This window comes from Chiloscyllium plagiosum, unplaced genomic scaffold, assembly GCF_037043375.1.
Source record: "Chiloscyllium plagiosum isolate Xiang-an unplaced genomic scaffold, Cpla_swu_hap1 HiC_scaffold_39, whole genome shotgun sequence".
Lineage (NCBI taxonomy): Eukaryota > Metazoa > Chordata > Chondrichthyes > Orectolobiformes > Hemiscylliidae > Chiloscyllium > Chiloscyllium plagiosum.
The window spans coordinates 41179739-41200294 of NW_028270177.1; the positions used below are offsets into that span (position 1 = coordinate 41179739).

A 20556-nucleotide genomic window follows, 5' to 3' on the forward strand; every position below is an offset into this window, starting at 1 on the left:
AAGGAGGCAGATTAGAAAGAGAACAGAAAGGAAAGTCTGGAGGATAGAAGATTGGATGAGATGGGATGGGTTGGGATGGGATGATCAAGGAGATGGGGCAGGATGGAGAAAAGGTCAGAATGGTCGTGCATAGATTCACCTTCGTGCTCTTTTGACAGGTATGAATTTAATTCCAATTCGAAATTGAGATAAATGTTATGTCCATTTAAAAAAAATGGCAGATATATAAATAATGAGTAAATATTCAGAAGAACCCAAGACACGGAGTTTAAATGCACTCTACACTGGTGTGACCAAAAAAGCAAACAAAATACTAGGTCACATTGCCAGATCAATGCAATACAAGTCTAAAACGATCATAGTTAAGTTGGTTAATGCAAAGGCCCAATTTAATAAATGGTGGCACAATTTTCACAGACTTCGTGTCTAAGGAAAAAAGGTAAAATACATTGGGACGCTACTCATTGGAATTTAGAAGAATACAAGATGATTTCATTGAAACATATAGAGTCATAGAGATGTACAGCAGGGAAACAGACCCTTCAGTCTAACTCGTCCATGCCAACCAGCTATCCCAACCCAATCTAGTCCCAGCTGCCAGCACCTGGCCCATATCCCTCTAAACCCTTCCTATTCATATACCCATCCAAATGCCTTTTAAATGTTGCAATTGTACCAGCCTCTACCATTTCCTCCGACAGCTCATTCCATACACGTACCACTCTCTGCAAGAAAAGGTTGCCCCGTAGGTCACTTTTATATTTTTTCCCCTCTCACCCTAAACCTATGCCCTCTAGTTCTGGATTCCCCCACCTCAGGAAATAGACTTTGTCTACTTATCCTATCCATGTCCCTCATTATTTTGTAAACTTCTATAAGGTCACCCCTCAGCCTCCAACGCTCCAGGGAAAACAACCCCAGCCTGTTCAGCCTTTCCCTATAGCTCAAATCCTCCAACCCTGGCAACATCCTTGTAAATCTTTTCTGAACCCTTGCAAGTTTCACAACATCTTTCCGATAGGAAGGAGACCAGAATTGCATGCAATATTCCAACAGTGGCCTAACCAATATCCTGTATAGCCACAACATGACCTCCCAACTCCTGTACTAAATACTCTGATCAATAAAAGAAAGCATACCAATCATCTTCTTCACTATCCTATCTACCTGCAACTCCACTTTCAAGGAGCTATGAACCTGCACTCTAAGGTGTCTTTGTTCAGCAACACTCTCTAGGACTTTACCATTAAGTGTATAAGTCCTGCTAAGATTTGCTTTCCCAAAATGCAGCACCTCACATTTACCTGAATTAAACTCCATCTGCCACTTCTCAGCCCATTGGCCCATCTGATCAACATCCTGTTGTAATCTGAGGTAACCTTCTTCGCTGTCCACGACACCACCAATTTTGTTGTCATCTGCAAACTTACTAACTGTACCTCATATGCTCGCATCCAAATCATTTATGTAAATGAAAAAAAGTAGAGGACCAGCATTGATTCTTGTGGCATTCCACTGGTCACAGGCTTCCAGTTTGAAAAACAACCTATCACCCTCTGTCTTCTACCTTTGAGCCAGTTCTGCATCCAAATGGCTAGTTCTCCCTGTACTCCGTGAGATCTAACCTTGTTAACCAGTCTCCCATGAGGAACCTTGTTGAACGCCTTACTGAAGTCCATATAGATCACATCGACCACTCTGCCCTTATCAATCCTCTTTGTTACTTCTTCAAAAAACTCAATCAAGTTTGTGAGACATGATTTCCCATGCACAAAGCCATGTTGACTATCCCTAATCAGTCCTTGTCTTTCCAAATACATGTACATCCTGTCCCTCAGGATTCCCTCAATCAACTTGCCCACCACCGACGTCAGGCTGACTGGTCTATAGTTCCCTGGCTTGTCCTTATCACCCTTCTTAAACAGTGGCACAACGTCAGCCAACCTCCAGTCTTCCGGCACCTCACCTGTGACTATTGATGATACAAATATCTCAGCAAGAAGCCCAGCAATTACTTCTCTAGCTTCCCACAGAGTTCGAGGGTATGCCTGATCAGGTCCTGGAGATTTATTCACCTTTTTGTGTTTCAAGACATCGAGCACTTCCTCCTCTGTAATCTGGACATTTTGCAAGGTGTCACCATCTATTTCACTATTCCGTATCCTTTTCCACAGTAAATACAGATACAAAATACTCGTTTAGTACCTCCCCATTTTCTGCGACTCCACACAAAGGCCGCCTTGCTGATCTTTGAGGGGCCCTATTCTCTCCCTAGTTATCCTTTTGTCCTTAATGTATTTGTAAAGACCTTTTGGATTCTCCTTAACTCTATTCGCCAAAACTATCTCATGTCCCCTTTTTGCCCTCCTGATTTCCCTCTTCCCTGTACTCCTACTGCCTTTATACTCTTCTAAGGATTCACTCGATCTATCCTATACCTTACATATGCTTCCTTCTTTTTCTTAATCAAACCCTCAATTTCTTTTGTCATTCCAGCATTCCCTATACCTACCAGCCTTTCCTTTCACCCTGACAGGAATATACTTTCTCTGGATTCTCGTCATCTCATTTCTGAAGGCTTCCCATTTTCCAGCTGTCCCTTTACCTGCGAACATCTGCCCCCAATCAGCTTTTGAAAGTTCTTGCCTAATACGATCAAAATTGGCCTTTCTCCAATTTAGAACTTCAACTTTTAGATCTGGTCTATCCTTTTCCATCACTATTTTAAATCTAATAGAATTATGGTCACTGGTCCCAAAGTGCTCCCTCACTGACACCTCAGTCACCTGCCCTGCCTTATTTCCCAAGAGTAGGTCAAGTTTTGCACCTTCTCTAGTAGGTTCATCCACATACTGAATCAGAAAATTTTCTTGTACACACTTAACAAATTCCTCACCATCTAAACCCTTAACACTATGGCAGTCCCAGTCTATGTTCAGCAAGTTAAAATCCCCTCCCATAACCATAACCACCCTATTACAGATAGCTGAGATCTCCTTACAAGTTTGTTTTTCAATTTCCCCCTGATTTTTAGGGAGTCTATAATACAATCCCAATAAGGTGATCATCCCTTTCTTATTTCTCAATTCCACCTAAATAACTTCCCTGAATGTATTTCCAGGAATATCCTCCCTCAGCAGAGCTGTAATACTATCCCTTATGAGAAACACCACTCCCCCTCCTCTCTTTCCTCCCTTTCTATCCTTCCTGTAGCATTTATATCCTGGAACATTAAGCTGCCAGTCCTGCCCATCCTTGAGCCATGTTTCTGTAATTGCTATGATATCCCAGTCCCATGTTCCTAGCCATGCCCGGAGTTCATCTGCCTTCCTTGTTAGGCCCCTTGCATTGAAATAAATGCAGTTTAATTTAATAGTCGTACCTTGTCCCTGCCTGCCCTGACTGTTTGACTTGCTTCTGTTCTCAACTGTACCAGTCTCAGATTGATCTCTTTCCTCATTATCTCCCTGGGTCCCATCCCTCCACCTTACTAGTTTAAATCCTCCCGAGCAGCTTGAGCAAATTTCCCTGTCAGTATATTAGTCCTCTTCCAATTTAAGTGCAAACCATCCTTCTTGTACAGGTCACTTCTGCTCCAAAAGAGATTCCAATGGTCAAAAAGTGTGAATCCTTCTCCCATACACCAGCTCCTCAACCATGCATTCATGTGCTGTATCCTCCTATTCCTGCCCTCACTAGCTCGTAGCACTGAGAGTAATCCAGATATTACTACTCTCGAGGACCACCTTTTTAAATTCCTGCCTAACTCTCTGTAATCTCCCTTCAGACTCTCAACTTTTCCCTTCCTATGTCGTTGGTTCCAATGTGGACAATGATTTCTTGCTGGCCCCTCTCCCCCGTGAGAGCATTCTGCACCTTCTCTGACACATCCTTAATCCTGGCACCAGGGAAGCAACACGACGTTCTGATTTCTCGCTGTGGCCACAGAAACGTCTGTTTGTACCTCGGACAAGAGAGTCCCCTAACACAATTGATCTCTTGGAACTCGATGTGCCCTTCATTGCATTAGAGCCAGTCTCAACAGCCAGAAACTTGCCTGTTCGTGTGGGAAGTTCTGAAGAATTGTCACTAGACTTGAAATGTTAACTCTGTTTTCTCTCCACGAATGCTGCCAGACTTGGATGTTCTCCAGCAATTTTTATTTTTATTACAGGATTCTTAATAGACTAGACAGGGTGAAGGATGAGATAACGTTTCCCCTCAGCACAGAGTCCAACACCAGACAACATTGCTACACAATAATGGTGTGCTAATTTAATAGTGTAGGGTGACGAGCTGAGATTAGTTCACAGGTCGGCGCAACATCAAGGGCCGAAGGGTCTGTTCTGCGCTGTATTGTTCTATGTTCTAATAGTGAGATGACAAGGAATTTCTTCTCTATGAGGGTTGAGAGTCATTGGAACCCCTTGCCACAGACAGCTGTGGGGCAGAATCTGTGTATCTATTTGAGGCTTAAATAGATAGATTCTTGATCAGTAGGGGAATCAAGGGTTACGGGAAAAATATAGAAAGTGAACATGAAGAATGGTGTACCAGTCTGATCCAATTGAATGGCGGAACAGGCTTGAGGGGCCGAAAGGCCTCCTACTGTTTCTATTTCTAAGGGTGTTTTTGACCTTGGACATTTCCACAAACATTCACTAACCTGCCTTATTCAGAGACTTTCTCTTTAAGACTTCTTTAATGACAAATGTAATTGTTTGCACCCATTCAGCTGCTTGGCTATTTCCAGGGTCTTCTGACAGAGCGTAGAGATAACTGCTGATCCAACTCTCCACAGATAGATCCTAAAAACAAGCAACAACAAAACTTATTAAAAGCTACCAATAAAAAGTGTTGAAAAAAGGACTGGTAAAGAATCCAGCTTTGCTTTAATTGAAACTTGGTTTACGTGATAAATAAAACAAAACAAGTTCAGATTTTGGGGATATTAAACAAATGAACTAGCGTTTCAATGTTAACTATGTTTTCTCTGCACAGATGCTGTCAGACTTGCTGACTTTCGGCAGGAACCTTTGCTTGTTACCTCAAACATATGAGGCTGGCTAAACAGCTTTGTAAGAAAAATCCATCAGAGTAAATGAAGAAAGGATGAAGAAAGGAAACCACCGCTATATATAAAAACAACTGGTCAAATGCAATTAGTTGTAAATTTCAGATGCTTAATCAAAGACTTTCTTTCAGTCGTTTCTAAAATATTGTTTAGCATTTGAAACAAAGTGAGTTGGATAACACAGTGATTTGTAACAACAAAGACATTAGGGCACGTAATGTCCCACATATTATCTGAGCCACTGGTTTATGGTGACTAAGTTGCATTATATTCTAGGGACCATTTTCTCAATTCTGGGAAATGTGTCAACCAGTGACTAAAAGGAAAGTTTGATGGACGTCAGGATAATGCTATCAGACTCCCTGATTTTCAGCTGAGGTCCCAAGACAACATTTAGTGTCTGCAAATTCCTAAACCATAATTTCCAGTGTTTCCAGACTATAAGAGGAATTATGTCCAGATCCCAGGATTTCTTTAACAGTAATCTTCCGTTTCCTGCCTCTTGCATCCCGAATAAATATCTAAAACCGTGATCCCATTACAGTATGGTCAGACTGCAAGCCCATTTCTTGGAAACACTTCAAGTGTCCATGGCAATACCACTTGGCAGAGAATTCCTGTTCCCATGAAGTCATAACCTCACTTACCAACAATGACAGATCTATTCATACTTCTCACAAAGCTTAAGGTTTAATTTTGAAACATTTGGACTACTGAATCCTTAGAGAATCATAGAACCGGATATAAGCAAATTACTGTGGATGCTGGAATCTGAAACGAAAAGAGAAATGCTGGAAAATCTCAGCAGGTCTGGCAGCACCTATAAGGAGAGAAAAGAGCTGACGTTTCGAGTCTAACTGACCCTTTGTCAAAGCTGACAAGGAACTGGATATTACAGAACAAGGCTATTGAGTCCATTAAGTCTGTGTGAGATTTCTGAAAAGTCTCTCCAGTGACTCCCTGTCTTGCCCATTCTCCATTTCCCAGGTTTTGCTTTTATATATCCAGTTTCACCACACAAAATCACAGGACTAAATCTTCTATCCTAGATAAGACAAAAGGTTGCCAGGTACCTCTCCAGGATCTTTCTGCTGTACTTCTGAAACAGAATCCATTATGGTATTAGTCCAGCAAACCATGCACATGGCAATCTGAGTGGACCTCCACAGAAAACTTGCCCCTTTTCATGCCATAGCAGGTCTACTCTAGTCAGTATATTCAGAATAAACATTATATAGCTGCTCTGACAACCACTGAGAGAAGGCAAATGTAGGGTGATTGGATGTTGGACGGGAGAAGAGGGGATTTGGTTGGCACGGTCAGGATGTCAGTTTTACAGTGAGCCATGAGTTAAAACAAGTTTTAATCCCTCTATTTGTACCTAGTTGATCATTCAAACAGAACCCTCCAAATTCTCTGATTTGAACTTGAGTTGGGGACTTTTTGGGAGGGTTACAAACAAAGTTATTTGCTCATCAGAAATTTATGCTTCACTGAAATTACCTTGTAATCAGTACATTCAGACTTCAGAGAAATCTAACCCAATAAAGGCAATTATGATGTTTACTTTCCTAATGGCTTGCTGTATTTGCATGTTAACTTTATGTATTTTGTGTACAAGAACATTTAATCCCTCTGAACACCAATATTCAATAGTTTCTAACCATTTTTTAAAAAAAGCTTCTGTTTTTCTATTCTTCTTACAGGGTTAAAAACCTCACATTTTTCCACATCATTCTCCACCTTGTCCACATTTGTAGCCTGTCTACGTTCCAACTCAGGCAGAACTACTGACCCTTGGGCAATTAATCCAAAAATGGTCTGTTTATTTCTTGTCTGTGTGGTGATAGGTATTACTCCCAAACCTCTAATCTTGTCAAACCACACCTCTTGTGTAGTACCTTATCAAATGCCTTTTCGAAATCCAAACATACTACAGCCACTGGTTTCCTTATGTCAGCTGGTTAAATACTTTTGTGATCCGACAGGATTTGCTGTTCCTATTGCAATGTTCAAAGTGCTCTGTCACCATATTCCTTATCATAATATTAGAGAGAGTACTCAAATCTAATACTCGAGTCTAATTATCTATTGTTTAGTTAAGTTGGCAACTCAGTCATAATCTCTTTGTTTCTATTGCAGGAATCATTACATCAAATCAAAGGCCTTTACTTTTCTATTCTTTCATAGGATATGGGCATCACTGGCAAGATCAGCATGTTGCCCATCTGTAATTGTCCTGAAACTGAGTGGCTTGCTAGGTAATTTTAGAGGCAGTTAAGAGACAACCACATTGCTGAGAGTCTGAAGTGACATACAAGGCAGGGCAGATAAGGATGGCAGTTTTCCTTCTCTAAAGGAAGGAGAAAGGACATTACTGAATCAGATGGGTTAGTTCAAAAGTCACATTTAATGAGACTAACTTTCAATTTGAGATTTTTATTCAGTGAATTTAGTTTCCATCAGCTGCCATGGTGGGATTATTTTAGATTACCGTTCCAATGACAATACCAGTATGCCACTGTCCCTTCATTTCTTCCCCAGGATTATTAATTTGTGAATTATATTAAGTTGTGTCCTCTGGTTACTGATCTTTTCTGCGGGAGAAATCAAGTTCTTCCAGTTTATTTTGTCAAAATGCCTTAATTTTAAATGATAAGATTTTGTTGTTCAAAATACAAAATGGTTACTGAATGGATTACTGAAGTATAAGTACGTTTACAAATTGCATCCTTGCTTTCCAATGTGGTGTAGTGGAAGGTCACAAAACACCACTATCAATTACAAATGACATATTGCAGAAAGCACACTACATCTCAGTGATTAATAACTGACTCCATAAACATTCTAATTCACTAATCATTTCACTGCCAATCTATCAATCTATTAACTGTTTTTTGTAGCAAAATGACATTAAAGTGGCCCACTGAAAACTGGCATTTGGGCACTGATATTTTATAAATTACTGATTAATGAAAGCCATTAACCTTGATAAACTCAATCAGGTTTGGAGTTTTTTTATGCAGTGTAATGAACACTGGATTGTGTTTTGTGTTATCCAGGGATTACCTAAAGGTAAAGAAAGGAAATGTGGCAATCAACAATTAAATATCCCAAATTCAAAATAAAACAATGAAATGTTCATGCTGCAGTTTACTTTTCAGGTTAATTCAGGCTCCTTTAAAATAGTAAGGTCAAGGTTGGGGGCAGGGGAGGTGGTCTGGGTTTTTAACATGTTTTGTTTCTGTGCATTCAAACTTCACCACAGAAAATGGAGTTGTCTCACTACTGTGATCCCACACTCTGCATAGGCAGTCTGCATCTGTGGAAGCATATTAAAGCTACAATAATCAGAAGTTATGCAATGTCTTGAACAGATGATATGTAGATGTAGATCCATTTAACATGTACTTTTCCTTCCACACCAGCTTAATCAAAGCACTGTAGGATCATACAGTACAGAACCCTTCTGGCCCATACTGCCAAAAATACACTAAGTCTACACCAGGCCCAGTTTTCAGCGCTAGGCCCATGGCCTTGAATATTATGACACTTTCAGCCGTTTTGAAAGGCTGTGAGGTTTCCTGCCCTCAATTACCCACCCAGACAGTCCATTCCAGACCCATACCAACCCCTTGATGAAATGGATTTTCTCCTTTATGTCCCCTCTAAACACTTTGCTTTTCATCTTAAATTATTCCCTCTTGTTATTGGCTCTTGAATTAAAGGAACTAGCTGCTTTCCATCGACCTTGCTCATGTCCCTCATAATCTTTTCACCTCTATCAGGATCCCCTCAACCTTCTTTGCTCTCAAGTAAACAACCCAAGCTCAGCCAGCCTCTTTTCATAGCTAAGATGCTCCATCCCAAGCAACATCGAGGTGAATCTCCTTTGCAGTCCATTCAGTGCAATCACATCCTTCCTACAGTATGGTGATCAGAACTGCACTGCACAACTGTGGCCTAACCAAAGTCTTGAACAACTCCAAAATGACCTCCCTGCTCTTATAATCTATGCAATCCGATATCTCACCCATAATAACATGAAAACTCCTGTTAACAGGCATTGGTATCAGCTAAACAAAAAAGTGATTGCACTGCAGAGGATGGACAGGAGTTTCATCAGGATATTGCTTGGGATGAAAATTATCAGTCATGAGGAGAGATTGGATGGGTTGGGTTTGTTTTCCTTGGAGCATAGGAGGCTGAGGATGTATCTGATTGAGGTATACAAAATTATTAGAGGCTTAGACAGAGTAGCTTGTGAGAAACCCTACCTCATGACAGATCTATCTAAGACCAGAAGGCATAAGACTAAGGTGATCAGTAAGTTGTTTCAAAGAGATCTGAGAAACAAAAGTTACTAAGTTGGTATAAAGGTACAGCAAGCAACTAAAAAAGCAAATGGAATTTTGGCCTTTATCATTAGGGAATTATAGTTTGATTACTCTAGGTCAAGTCAGCATAAGAAGGGAGGAAGTGTTGGGTATTCTACAAAGCATTAAGGTGGACAAGACCCCAGGTCAGATGGGATCTATCCCAGGTTACTGAGGGAAGTGAGAGAGGAAATGCTGGGGCCTTAACAGACATCTTTGCTGCATCCTTGAATACAAGTGAGGTCCTGGAGGATTGAAGAATTGCTAATGTTGTCCCCTTGTTTAAGAAGGGTAGCAGGTAATCCAGGTAATTATAGGCCGGTGAGCCTGATGTCAGTCGTAGGGAAACTACTGGAGAAGATACTGAGGGATAGGATCTATTCCTATTTGGAAGAAAATGGGATTATCAGTCATAGGCAGCATAGTTTTGTGCAGGGAAAGTCATGTCTTACCAACTTAATAGACCTCTTTGAGAAAGTGACAAAATTGACTGATGAGGGAAGGGCTGTAGATTTCATATATATGGACGTCAGTAAGGCATTTTTTAAGGCTCTGCATGGTAACCTGATGGAGAAAGTGAAGTCACATGGCGTCCAGGGTGTACTAGCAAGATGGATAGAGAACTGGTTGGGCAACAGGAGACAGACTGTATTAGTGGAAGGGAGTTTCTCAAAATGGAGAACTGTGACCCATAGGGATCCGTGCTGGGACCACTGTTGTTTGTTATATACATAAATGATCTGGGGGAAGGTATAGGTGATCCGATTAGCAAGATCATTGGTCAGGCCGCTGTTAGAATATTGCGTGCAATTCTGGTCTCCTTCCTATTGGAAAGGTGTTGTGAAACTTGAAAGGGTTCAGAAAAGATTTACAAGGATGTTGCTAGGGTTGGAGGATTTGAGCTATAGGGAGAGGCTGTACAGGCTGGGGCTGTTTTCCCTGGAACGTTGGAGGCTGAGAGGTGACCTTATAGAGGTTTACAAAATTATGAGGGGTCGCGGAGTCCAGAACTAGAGGGCATAGGTTTAGGGTGAGAGGGGAAAGATATAAAATGGACCTAAGGGGCAATTGTTTCACTCAGAGGGTGGTACGTGCATGGAATGAGCTGCCGGAGGAAGTGGTGGAGGCTGGTACAATTGCAACATTTAAAAGGCATCTGGATGTGTATATGAATAGGAAGGTTTGGAGGGATATGGGCCAGGTGCTGACAGGTGGGACTAGGTTGGGTTGGGATATCTGGTTGGCATGGACGGGTTGGACCGAAGGATGTGTTTCCAAGCTGTACATCTCTATGACTCTATATATATTTAAAACTGATATCTTAGAATGATTGGAACACTCTACCCCAGAGAGATATGTGCAGGCAAGATCACTGAAAGTATTAAAAGAGGAAGTAGATAAATATCAGGGAGTTGAGGGCCATGAGGAGCTGGTACAAAAGAGGAGTTAAGACCTGGCATAGATCAGCCATCATATTATTCAATAGAAGGCAGGCTTGATGGACTGAATGCCCTACTCTTATTTCTCATTCTCTTAAATGTCTTGTTAGTCTTTGGTCTCTGTAGAGTCTATCTTGCCTTGTAAGGATATAGCATAATTCTAACTTTCATGATATAAACTTAATTCAATTTGCATCCTTTTGAAAAGGGCTTTTCCTTGAAAAAGGTGGACAGTGTGCACAGATGGCTGCCAAAGGTCAGTTGACCTTTTGTGATGATAAAAAGTTAACTCAGGTCTCTGAAAGATTTATAAAATGTATGTGATCATTAGTGAAGTACTTTCCCTTGACGAGGCATGCAGAATGCAATATCACTTGTGAATTTACACCTTCTTTTGTCTCGCTATTTGTGAAAAGTCAAATTAAATGCTTCCCAGCCCCAGAGTTAGTGCTTGTGAGCTGGAAACATAACAGAGAAGTGTGGAGAAATCAGTTTAGTCAAAAGTATGTAAAACAGCCAGAATTCATTCCCCATTGAGTAGAATCTAATTATTCCAAGGATCAGCTAGAGACAAGTCAATTTGAAATCCAACAGAACACAAGTAGGATCATCCTCTAATAAGAAAGAAATCCTGCCTAATACCATTAATCAAACAGGGGTGAGGGAGAGGTAGAGGTAGAGAGAGAGAGAGAGAGAGAGAGAGAGAGAGAAAAAAAAAACAAAAAATGGGGTCTAACTTGTTGTCAGCTACAAACTTAAGCCATAAGCTCATCTTGAGACCCAATCTCCAAAGAACCACGGAAAAGAACCACTTAGGCTTATAACACTGCATCTTATAAATGTGTTTAAAAAATTGCTTCATGATATTCCATTAGTAACCCATGTGCACAATTTCTCTCATTCATTTTTTCTTGCATGTGTCTGCCTTAATAGAATGTTTTTGTCACATCTATATTTCAGAGTGCTGTGAATAAACATATCTTTCCTTTGGTTTTAAGCTAACCCAGAAAGCCTGTATCATGTCTACTATTAAGTGTCACAACACAGTGCTTTGCAACATTTGCCCTAATAACCGTAATGAGATGGTGATGAGAAAGGGGACAAATTGTTTCCACCATCTCTCTTCTGTCTGTGATGTATCCCTCTTCTTATAAAAAGAAAACTGTGTCGAACAATGAAATGAGCATTGCAAAAAACGCTATATTCAAGAAACCTACCTGAGAACAGAATATTTTTTTCCCAAAAGCAAAGCTTTCTAATCAACCATAATATTTGCATGTAATGATAAAATGGCTCTTCTTTTGGCGGCATGGTGGCAGGGACCCGGGTTTGACTCCAGGCTCGGGTGACTATCTGTGTAGAGTTTGCACATTCTCCCCATGTCTGTGTAGGTTTCCTCTGGGTGCTCCGGTTTCCTCTCATAGTCCAAAGATATACAGGTCAGGGGAATTGGCTAATCTAAATTGCCCTTGTGCTAGAGGGAAACAGGTCTGGTGGGTTGGGTTACTCTTCGGAGGTTTTGTGTGGACTTGTTGGGCCAAAGGGCCTATTCCCACACTGGAAGGAATCTAATCTAATCTATTCTTTTTCTCTTTCTTTCACCTATAACTCAAGCTGCTTCATTTTCAAATGAATTTTAACCATTTCCAAAGATTCTGATGGTGTTTCCAGCAAATTTAAATGCTGAACTATGACTGTAATTATCTCTCCTTTTCTCACAGATGAAGGTAACCCCCAACTCCAGCAGCTTTGCCTTGTTCACCTTTTGTAAAACTCCCAAAGTCACTCCTTCCACCCCCAGAAAGCTCTGTGACCAAAAGAGCCAACGCTACACCAAGCACTGCTTCAACCAACCGAATTCAACACGTGGAACAAAAGACACTAACACCGACCACTCGCTGCCTTGGAGTCCAACAACCCGAATCCCAAATTGGAACTATAGAACAAATTCTGCCAAGAGAACCTCGATCTTAGCAAGTTTTGAGAAGATTTGTAGCTCAGATTGAGGTTCTGGATGTAGGTTTGCTCGCTGGGCTGGAAGGTTCATTTTCAGATGTTTCGTCACCATACTAGGTAACATCTTCAGTGAGCCTCTGGACGAAGCACTGCTGGTGTTTCCTGCTTTCTATTTATATGTTTGGGTTTCCTATTATTAAAAACTGTATCCTGAGTTCATACTCACCATCACCAAAATCTCAACAAGAATCAATGATGCAACACCCTTCACAGCCAAATGAGACAACAGCTTGTCTGGGTAACCAAACAGCAAAACCTGGGAAGAGAAAACAATATATTATTCAGAATTTCAAGAATGCAGGGATTAATCAAAAGAAAACTGCTTTTGCTCAATATTTGGAAAAGCTGTGGAATAATTCAGTTTATGTATACTTTCAACACAGTTGATGTTGACTTTAATAATCTTTTTTAAAAATTCCATTTTGGTTGAATATTCAGTTAGAGACTTTTTCTGATCTTTACAAGTCTCCCTGGAACCAAGTTTCATTATGCTAAAGAGAGTGAAGACGTTTTTGAAGGAGCAGGTGTATCAAGCTCATTACAAGCTCATGTTTTCATGGGAGGAAGAGGATGACATGGACAGGAATCCTCCTGACTTTTAGGCTGAATGATGGGTTATAGTTATAGAACATAGAACAATACAGCGCAGAACATGCCCTTCGGCCCTCAATGTTGCGCCGACCTATGAACTAATCTCAGCTCGTTCCCCCTACACTAACCTATCATCATCCATGCGCTTATCTAAGGATTGTTGAAATCTCCCTAATGTGGCTGCGTTGACTATATTATTAGGTAGGGTATTCCACGCCCTTACCATTCTCTGCGTAAAGATCCTGCCTCTGACATCTGTCTGAAATCTATCACCCATCAATTTGTAGTTATGCCCCCTTGCACATGCTGACATCATCATCCTAGGAAAAAGACTTTCACTGTCTACCCTATCTAATCCTCTAATCATCTTGTATGTCTCTATCAAATCCCCTCTTCGCCTTCTTCTTTCCAATGAGAACAGATCCAAGTCTCTCACTTTCCTCATAAGACCTTCCCTCCAGACCAGGCAACATCCTGGTAAATCTCCTCTGCACCTTTTCCAATGCTTCCACATACTTCCCGAAATATGACAACCAGAACTATACACAATATTCCAAGTGTGGCCGCACTAGTGTTTTGTATAGTTGCAGCATGATATTGCGGCTCCGGAACTCAATCCCTCTATGAATGAAACCTAACACACCTTCTTAACAGCACTATCCACCTGGGTGGCAACTTTCAGGGATCTATGTACATGGACTCCAAGATCCCTCTGCACATCCACACTACCAAGAATCTTTCCATTGACCCAGTACTCTGCCTTCCTGTTATTCTTCCCAAAGTCCATCACCTCACATTTAGCTGCATTGAACTCCATTTACCACCTCTCAATCCAATTCTGCAGTTTATCCAACTCCCCCTGCAACCTGTAACATTCTTTCACACTGTCCACTACTCCACCGACTTTAGTGTCATCTGCGAATTTACTAATCCATCCACCTATGCCTGCGTCTAAGTCATTTATAAAAATGACAAACAGCAGTGGTCCCAAAACAGATCGTGGCACACCACTAGTAACTGGACTCCACACTGAATATTTTCCATCAACCACCACTCGCTGCCTTCTTTCAGAAAGCCAGTTTCTAATCCAAACTGCTAAATCACCCTCAATCCCATGTCTCTGCATTTTCTCCAACAGCCTACCATGTGAAACCTTGTCAAAGGCTTTACTGAAGTCCATGTATACCACGTCAACTGCCCTACCCTCATCCACATGCTTGGTCATCTTCTCAAAAAATTCAATGAGGTTTGTGAGACACGACCTGCCCTTGACGAAACCATGTTGACTATCTGAAATCAAATTATTGCTTGCTAGATGATTATAAATCTTATCTCTTATAACCCTTTCCAAAACCTTTCCTACAACAGAAGTAAGGCTCACTGGTCTATAATTACCTGGGTCATCTCTACTGCCCTTCTTAAACAAGGGCACAATATTTGCAATCCTCCAGTCCTCTGGTACCAAACCTATAGACAATGTCAACTCAAATATCAAAGCCAAAGGCTCTGCTATCTCCTCCCTAGTTTCCCAGAGAATCCTCGGATAAATCCCATCCGGCCCAGGGGACTTGTCTACTTTCACTCCTTCTAGAATTGATAACACCTGTTCATAACTAACCTCGATCCTTTCTAGTCTAATATCACGCACCTCATTCTTCTCCTCTACAATATTCTCCTTTTCCTGAGTGAAAACCAATGAGAAATGTTCATTTAGCACCTCTCTGATCCCCACAGGGTCCACGCTCAACTTCCCACTTCTGTCTTTGATTGGCCCTATTCCTACCCTAATCATCCTTTTATTCCTCACATACCTATAGAAAGCTTTAGGGTTCTCCTTTATTCTATTCGCTAAAGACTGCTCGTGTCCTCTCTTTGCTCTTCTTAACTCTCTCTTTAAATCCTTCCGAGCTGATCTGTCATTCTCCATCGCCTCATCTGAACCATCTTGCCTCATCAACACAAGCCTCCTTCTTCTGCTTAACAAGAGATGCAATTTCTGTAGTAAACCATGGTTCCCTGACCTTATCACTTCCTCCCTGCCTGACAGGGACATACCTATCGAGGACAAGCAATATCTGTTCCTTAAACCAGCTCCACATTTCCATTGTCTGCATCCCCTGCATTTTGCTACCCCATTCTATGCAAGCTAATTCTTGCCTAATCGATGAAAAGACTTCAGTCAAAAAGAAAACTGACTCATGTCAAGCATCCACACAATCAGTACTCAGCACTGGAGACTGCTGTGAATGACTACAACTTGAAGGAGTGCAGTCAAGATCACAGCAACAAGGGGGATGAGACTGTACACAGGAAACAAAGAGGAGAAATGGAACCATTACAGGAGATTCCCTGGTTAGGAAGGCATCTGGAACCATAGTTTTCAATCCTGCGTGGCATGTTGCTTCCCTCATGTTATGGTGAAGGACATTAGGGAGAGAGTACAGAATATTCTGCAGGAGCAAGGGAGTGAACCAGAAATTGCAGTACACATCAATATCAATGTCATAAAGATGGCTGGTGGCCTGGGTTATTTCTAGTGCTGTGTGCCAGTAAGAAAAGAAACAAAGAAGATAGAAAATGTTAGTCTGTGGCTCAAAGTATAGTGCAGTAGGTTAGGGGGTCCCAAAGCAAAAGGAACAGATTCAGAATAAAGGATAAGCTTTTTAGGACTGAGATAGGGTGGTGAAAAAGGCATTTGGCATGCTTGCTTTCATTAGCCATAACACTGAGTAGAGGGATTGGGATGTCATGTTGTGGCTGTATAGGACATTAGTGAAACCACTTTTAGAATACTGCGTCCAATTCCAGATACCATTCAATGGGAAAGATGTTGTTAAATTTGAGAGGTGCAGAAACCACGTGCAAGGATATTGCAGAGACTGGACGGTTTGAATTATAGGGAGAAGCTGAATAGGGTGGGGATTTTTAAAAATCCGGGGGCAGAACTTTTTAATGCAGAGAATGGAACAAGCTGCCAGACAAAGTGGTGGAGATGGGGAAAATTACAACATTTCAGAGGCATCTGGATGGATAAATGAGTAGGAAGGATTTAGAGGGATACGGGTCAAATGCTGGCAAATGGGATGAGGTCACATTGGGATATCTCGTCGGTGTGGATGAGTTTCCATGATGTACAACTCAATGTGTGACTTAGATGAGGAGTGGGAAGGTAGTATAGCCAGGTTTGCAGATAAGACAAAAATAGGTGGGAAGCGAGGCACTGAGGCTGACACAAAGAGTCTGCTCAGGGATATGGACAGGTTAAGCAAGTTGGCAACAACTTGGCAGATAAAATATAATGTGGAGAAATGTGAGGTGGCCGATTTGGCAGGAAAAATAAAGGAACTAAATGGGGAAAAACTTTAGAAAACTGTAGTACATAGGGGTTTGGGAATCACGAAAAGCTAGCATGGCAGTTCAGCAGCTAACAGGGAAAAAAGTGTAATGTTGGCCTTTATTTCAAATGGAATGAAGTGTAAAAATAGGGAAGTCTCGGTAAAACTACACAGTACTAGTTAGTCCATACCTGGAATACTGTGAACAGTTTATCTAAGGAAAGATCCATTGGCCCTGGAGGCAGTCCAGAGTACGTTCACAATTTTGATCCTGGGTATGAGGAGCTGTTTTCGGAGGAGATATCGAGTAGGTAGTGCCTGAGATCATTGGAGTTTAGAAAAATGAGAGGTAATCTTATAGAAATGTACAAGATTCTTAGGAAACTTGACAGGGTAGACGCAGAGAGCTTGTTTCCCCTTCTGCGAGAATTTAGGACAAGAAGGCATAAGTTCAAAGTAAGGAGTTGCCCTTTTTAATGTAGAAAGGAGGAGGAATTTCTTCTGAGGGTACTGAATCCATGGAATTCCTCACCGCACGGGCTATGGAGGCTGGCATCTTAATTCAAGCCTGAGATAGACAGATTATTAATCAGAAAGGTAATTTCTGTTTGCAAACAGGTTCTATTTGGGATTCTGTTCCAAAGTTGATTCACACGCAAGTCAAAACAATACAAAACAACTGTCATATGTAAAAAAACGGTTGTATGCAAATCTTTAAAACTAATACTAAAACATTTCTGTATGGGCTTGCATTAATTAAGTATGCAATATTGCAAGAGTTTGTAAGTCGCACATTCATAAGACAGAGACCCCCTTGTAAGGGGTAAAAGCAGGAAAGTGGAGTTGAGGATTATCAGATTAACTGTCATCTCATTGAATGGCAGAGCAGTCTTGATAGCCTGAATGGTCTATGTCTGCTCCTATATTGCATGGTCTCATAAGGCTTTTTAATTGCACAAAGATACGTGGCAGTTCAAATGACCGGTCAAAATACAGAGCATGACAAAAAGGTTAATCAGGGCAAATAAATTACAGCATTAGAAGAAGCGAGCTTGAAATATATAAATAGCAAGTTTCTATAAAAATCTAAAAGGAAAAATATAAATAAAATAACCAGTCCTCTATATAGTGAGAGGAATTAATAGATAATAAACAAATGACAACGTAATACATACATGGGCTGAGTGGGTTGTTTGATGAGGAGAGATTCAACAGGCTGGGCTTGTTTCCACTAAGTTTAGACATGTGACGGGTGATTTACTGGCAATTTATAAAATCCTCAATGGTCTTGACAAGGTAGATGTAGAAGGGATGTTTATGGGGTGTAATGTGAGGACCAAACTAATACAATTAAGTTTATAGGGCAAGTGAAGAGGGAAATACAAACAACAATCAGGATGAGGATAGTGGCTGAAAAGGAAGTAAAAAGTAATGAATGGGGTAAATACTGAAAGACAAGATGTATTGGACAGGCTGGCTGCAAATGAATAAGTCACTGGGTCCAAATGACTGGCATCACACATTGTTAAGGGAATTGCAGATAATAGAAGTCCTCAGCAAAATTTTTCAATCTGGGCAGTACCAGAGGATTGGAGAGTGAGAATACAATACCCTTGTTCAACAAATGCAAGGACATTCCATTTATTCAGTTTAAGATCAGTAGTGGGTAAAGTTTTCAAAACAATAATCACAAAAAAAATGATAAGGCATGTTCAGAGAGGTGAAACACAATTAAGGAGAGCCAGTATGGATTTGGAAAAGGCAGATCATGTTTGATGAATTGAATTTTTTTGAGAGAGAGGGATTTGATATGGGGAATATAATGGACATTGTCAAATACTTTCTTGAAATCAATATAGCCAAGTACACTTTAAAGGTTGGGTAACAAAACAGAGGCACTTGGTAAGAAAGGGTTAGATAAAAAGAATTGGATGAAGGACATGCAAGAGTGAGTCAAGCCACTGTATATATAATGACTTGGAAATCAGAATAAAATTTCAAACTGTCAATGATATCAGAGTTGGAAGTCTTATTCTTTCAAGGGATGTGGCCATTACTGGTAGTCCACATTCGTTGCCCACTTGCTAGACCACTTCAGAACACAATTAAGTATCACTCACGTTGCTGTTGGCCTGGAGTCTCATGTAGGCCAGACCAGGTAAGGATGGCAAATTTACTTTGCAAATGGACATTAGTAAAACAGATGTTCTTTTTTGCAACAATAGTAATAATTTAATAGCACCATTACTGAAAAAGCTTTCAATTCCAGGTTTTATACGTCCACCAGCTGCTGATTAGATTTGAACCTATGTCTCCCCCCATTATTATTTTTAAAATGGGTCCAAGGAAGCACAACTAACCTCCCTTTTGTCCTTCCAATCAACTTCTTATTAAAGTGCAGATGATATTGTGAGGAGATACATTAGCTTGGCAAATTAAAAATCTCACCTGAAGCATGAAGCCAATATTAATTATACCATGTGTCATCTGATGGTCAGCTTTGGCTGCAGCATTAGTATGTACTCCCCTTGTGCTGGACCTTTCAAATTTAGCATCCTGATGTATTTGCCACATTAAACAGAACGATTAGGGGATATAATGTGAAATTACCTGAACAAATTCAAGGAGTGCTAATTGCTTGTATTTACTTCAAAGGGACTGCAGGTATGACACTCATTCCCAATTCCTGAAGAAGGGCTCATGCCCGAAACGTCGATTCTCCTGCTCCTTGGATGCTGCCTGACCTGCTGCGCTTTTCCAGCAACACATTTTCAACTCATTCCCAATGCATTATTTTGCATCAAGTATGAATACAATCCTTGGTATGCACTACCAAAGGAAGAAAACTTTAACATCAATACAGAAGAAAAACAGAAATTGCTGGAAAAACTCAGCAGATCTGGCAGCATCCAGTAATACAGCTATTGCATCTCTATAGCAATACAGATATTGCAATGACATGATTGAATCACCCAATAAAGCAGTCAAGGAGAATGAAAAAGGAGTCCTTGAAAACTAAAGAGTAGCCCCAAAGAAAGTTCACAAAGAGCTTTCAATAAAAATTTATTGACTCTGCAAGAATGGCATTCAGAATTGGGGATCGGTGTGATATGGGGAGAGAAAACTTCATAGCACAGGAAAGTAATGGCAGATTCTTGAGACCCACCAGGGTCACCACAAAAGTTAAAGATCTAATCAAGGCATGCAACTTCCTAATTTACTTCTCTGTTGGAATCAAGTTAATTAAAAACAGGGACCAGGTTCCTGCTTACTAAAACAAGTAAATTCTAAATCACAAGTGATCAAACAGGTAAACTGGGGACTTTGCATATCTTGATTAGATCTTCAATTTTTATGGTGATCATGGTGGGGCTCAAGAATCAGTGCACTTTCCCAAATGAGCATGGAAGAGTTGTTGCAGCTGCACTCATCCAGGCAAATGAAGAATATTCCATCACACTGTGACTTGTGCCTTGTAGGTTAGATGGATTGGCAATGCTCAATTGCCCACAGTGTCCAGGCATGTGTAGGTTAGGTGGATGAACCATGGGAAATGCAGGGTTACAGGAATGGGGGCGATCTGGGTGGCCTGCTCTTCAGAGGGCCAGTGTGGATTTGATGGGCCGAATGGCCTGTTTCCACACCATAGGGATTCACTGATTCTTTCAAACATGGCTCTACTAGTTACATGTCAAACCTCTTTTAAATATCCTATTCATACAGAC

At 40.8% G+C, this 20556-nt stretch overlaps 1 protein-coding gene across 3 annotated transcripts in view; it reads right to left on the reverse strand.

Annotated features, from left to right (window-relative positions):
- lins1 (lines homolog 1) overlaps window positions 1–20556 on the reverse strand; it is a 64412-nt gene that overhangs the window by 13707 nt on the left and 30149 nt on the right. For all 3 annotated transcript variants that reach the window (XM_087981334.1, XM_043677649.2, XM_043677650.2), the window contains 2 exons: window positions 13072–13161; window positions 4667–4808 (listed from right to left, as the gene is read on the reverse strand). In XM_087981334.1, coding sequence (XP_087837460.1) covers window positions 4667–4808; window positions 13072–13161 — 232 coding nt within the window. The remainder of the gene's footprint in view (window positions 1–4666; window positions 4809–13071; window positions 13162–20556) is intronic.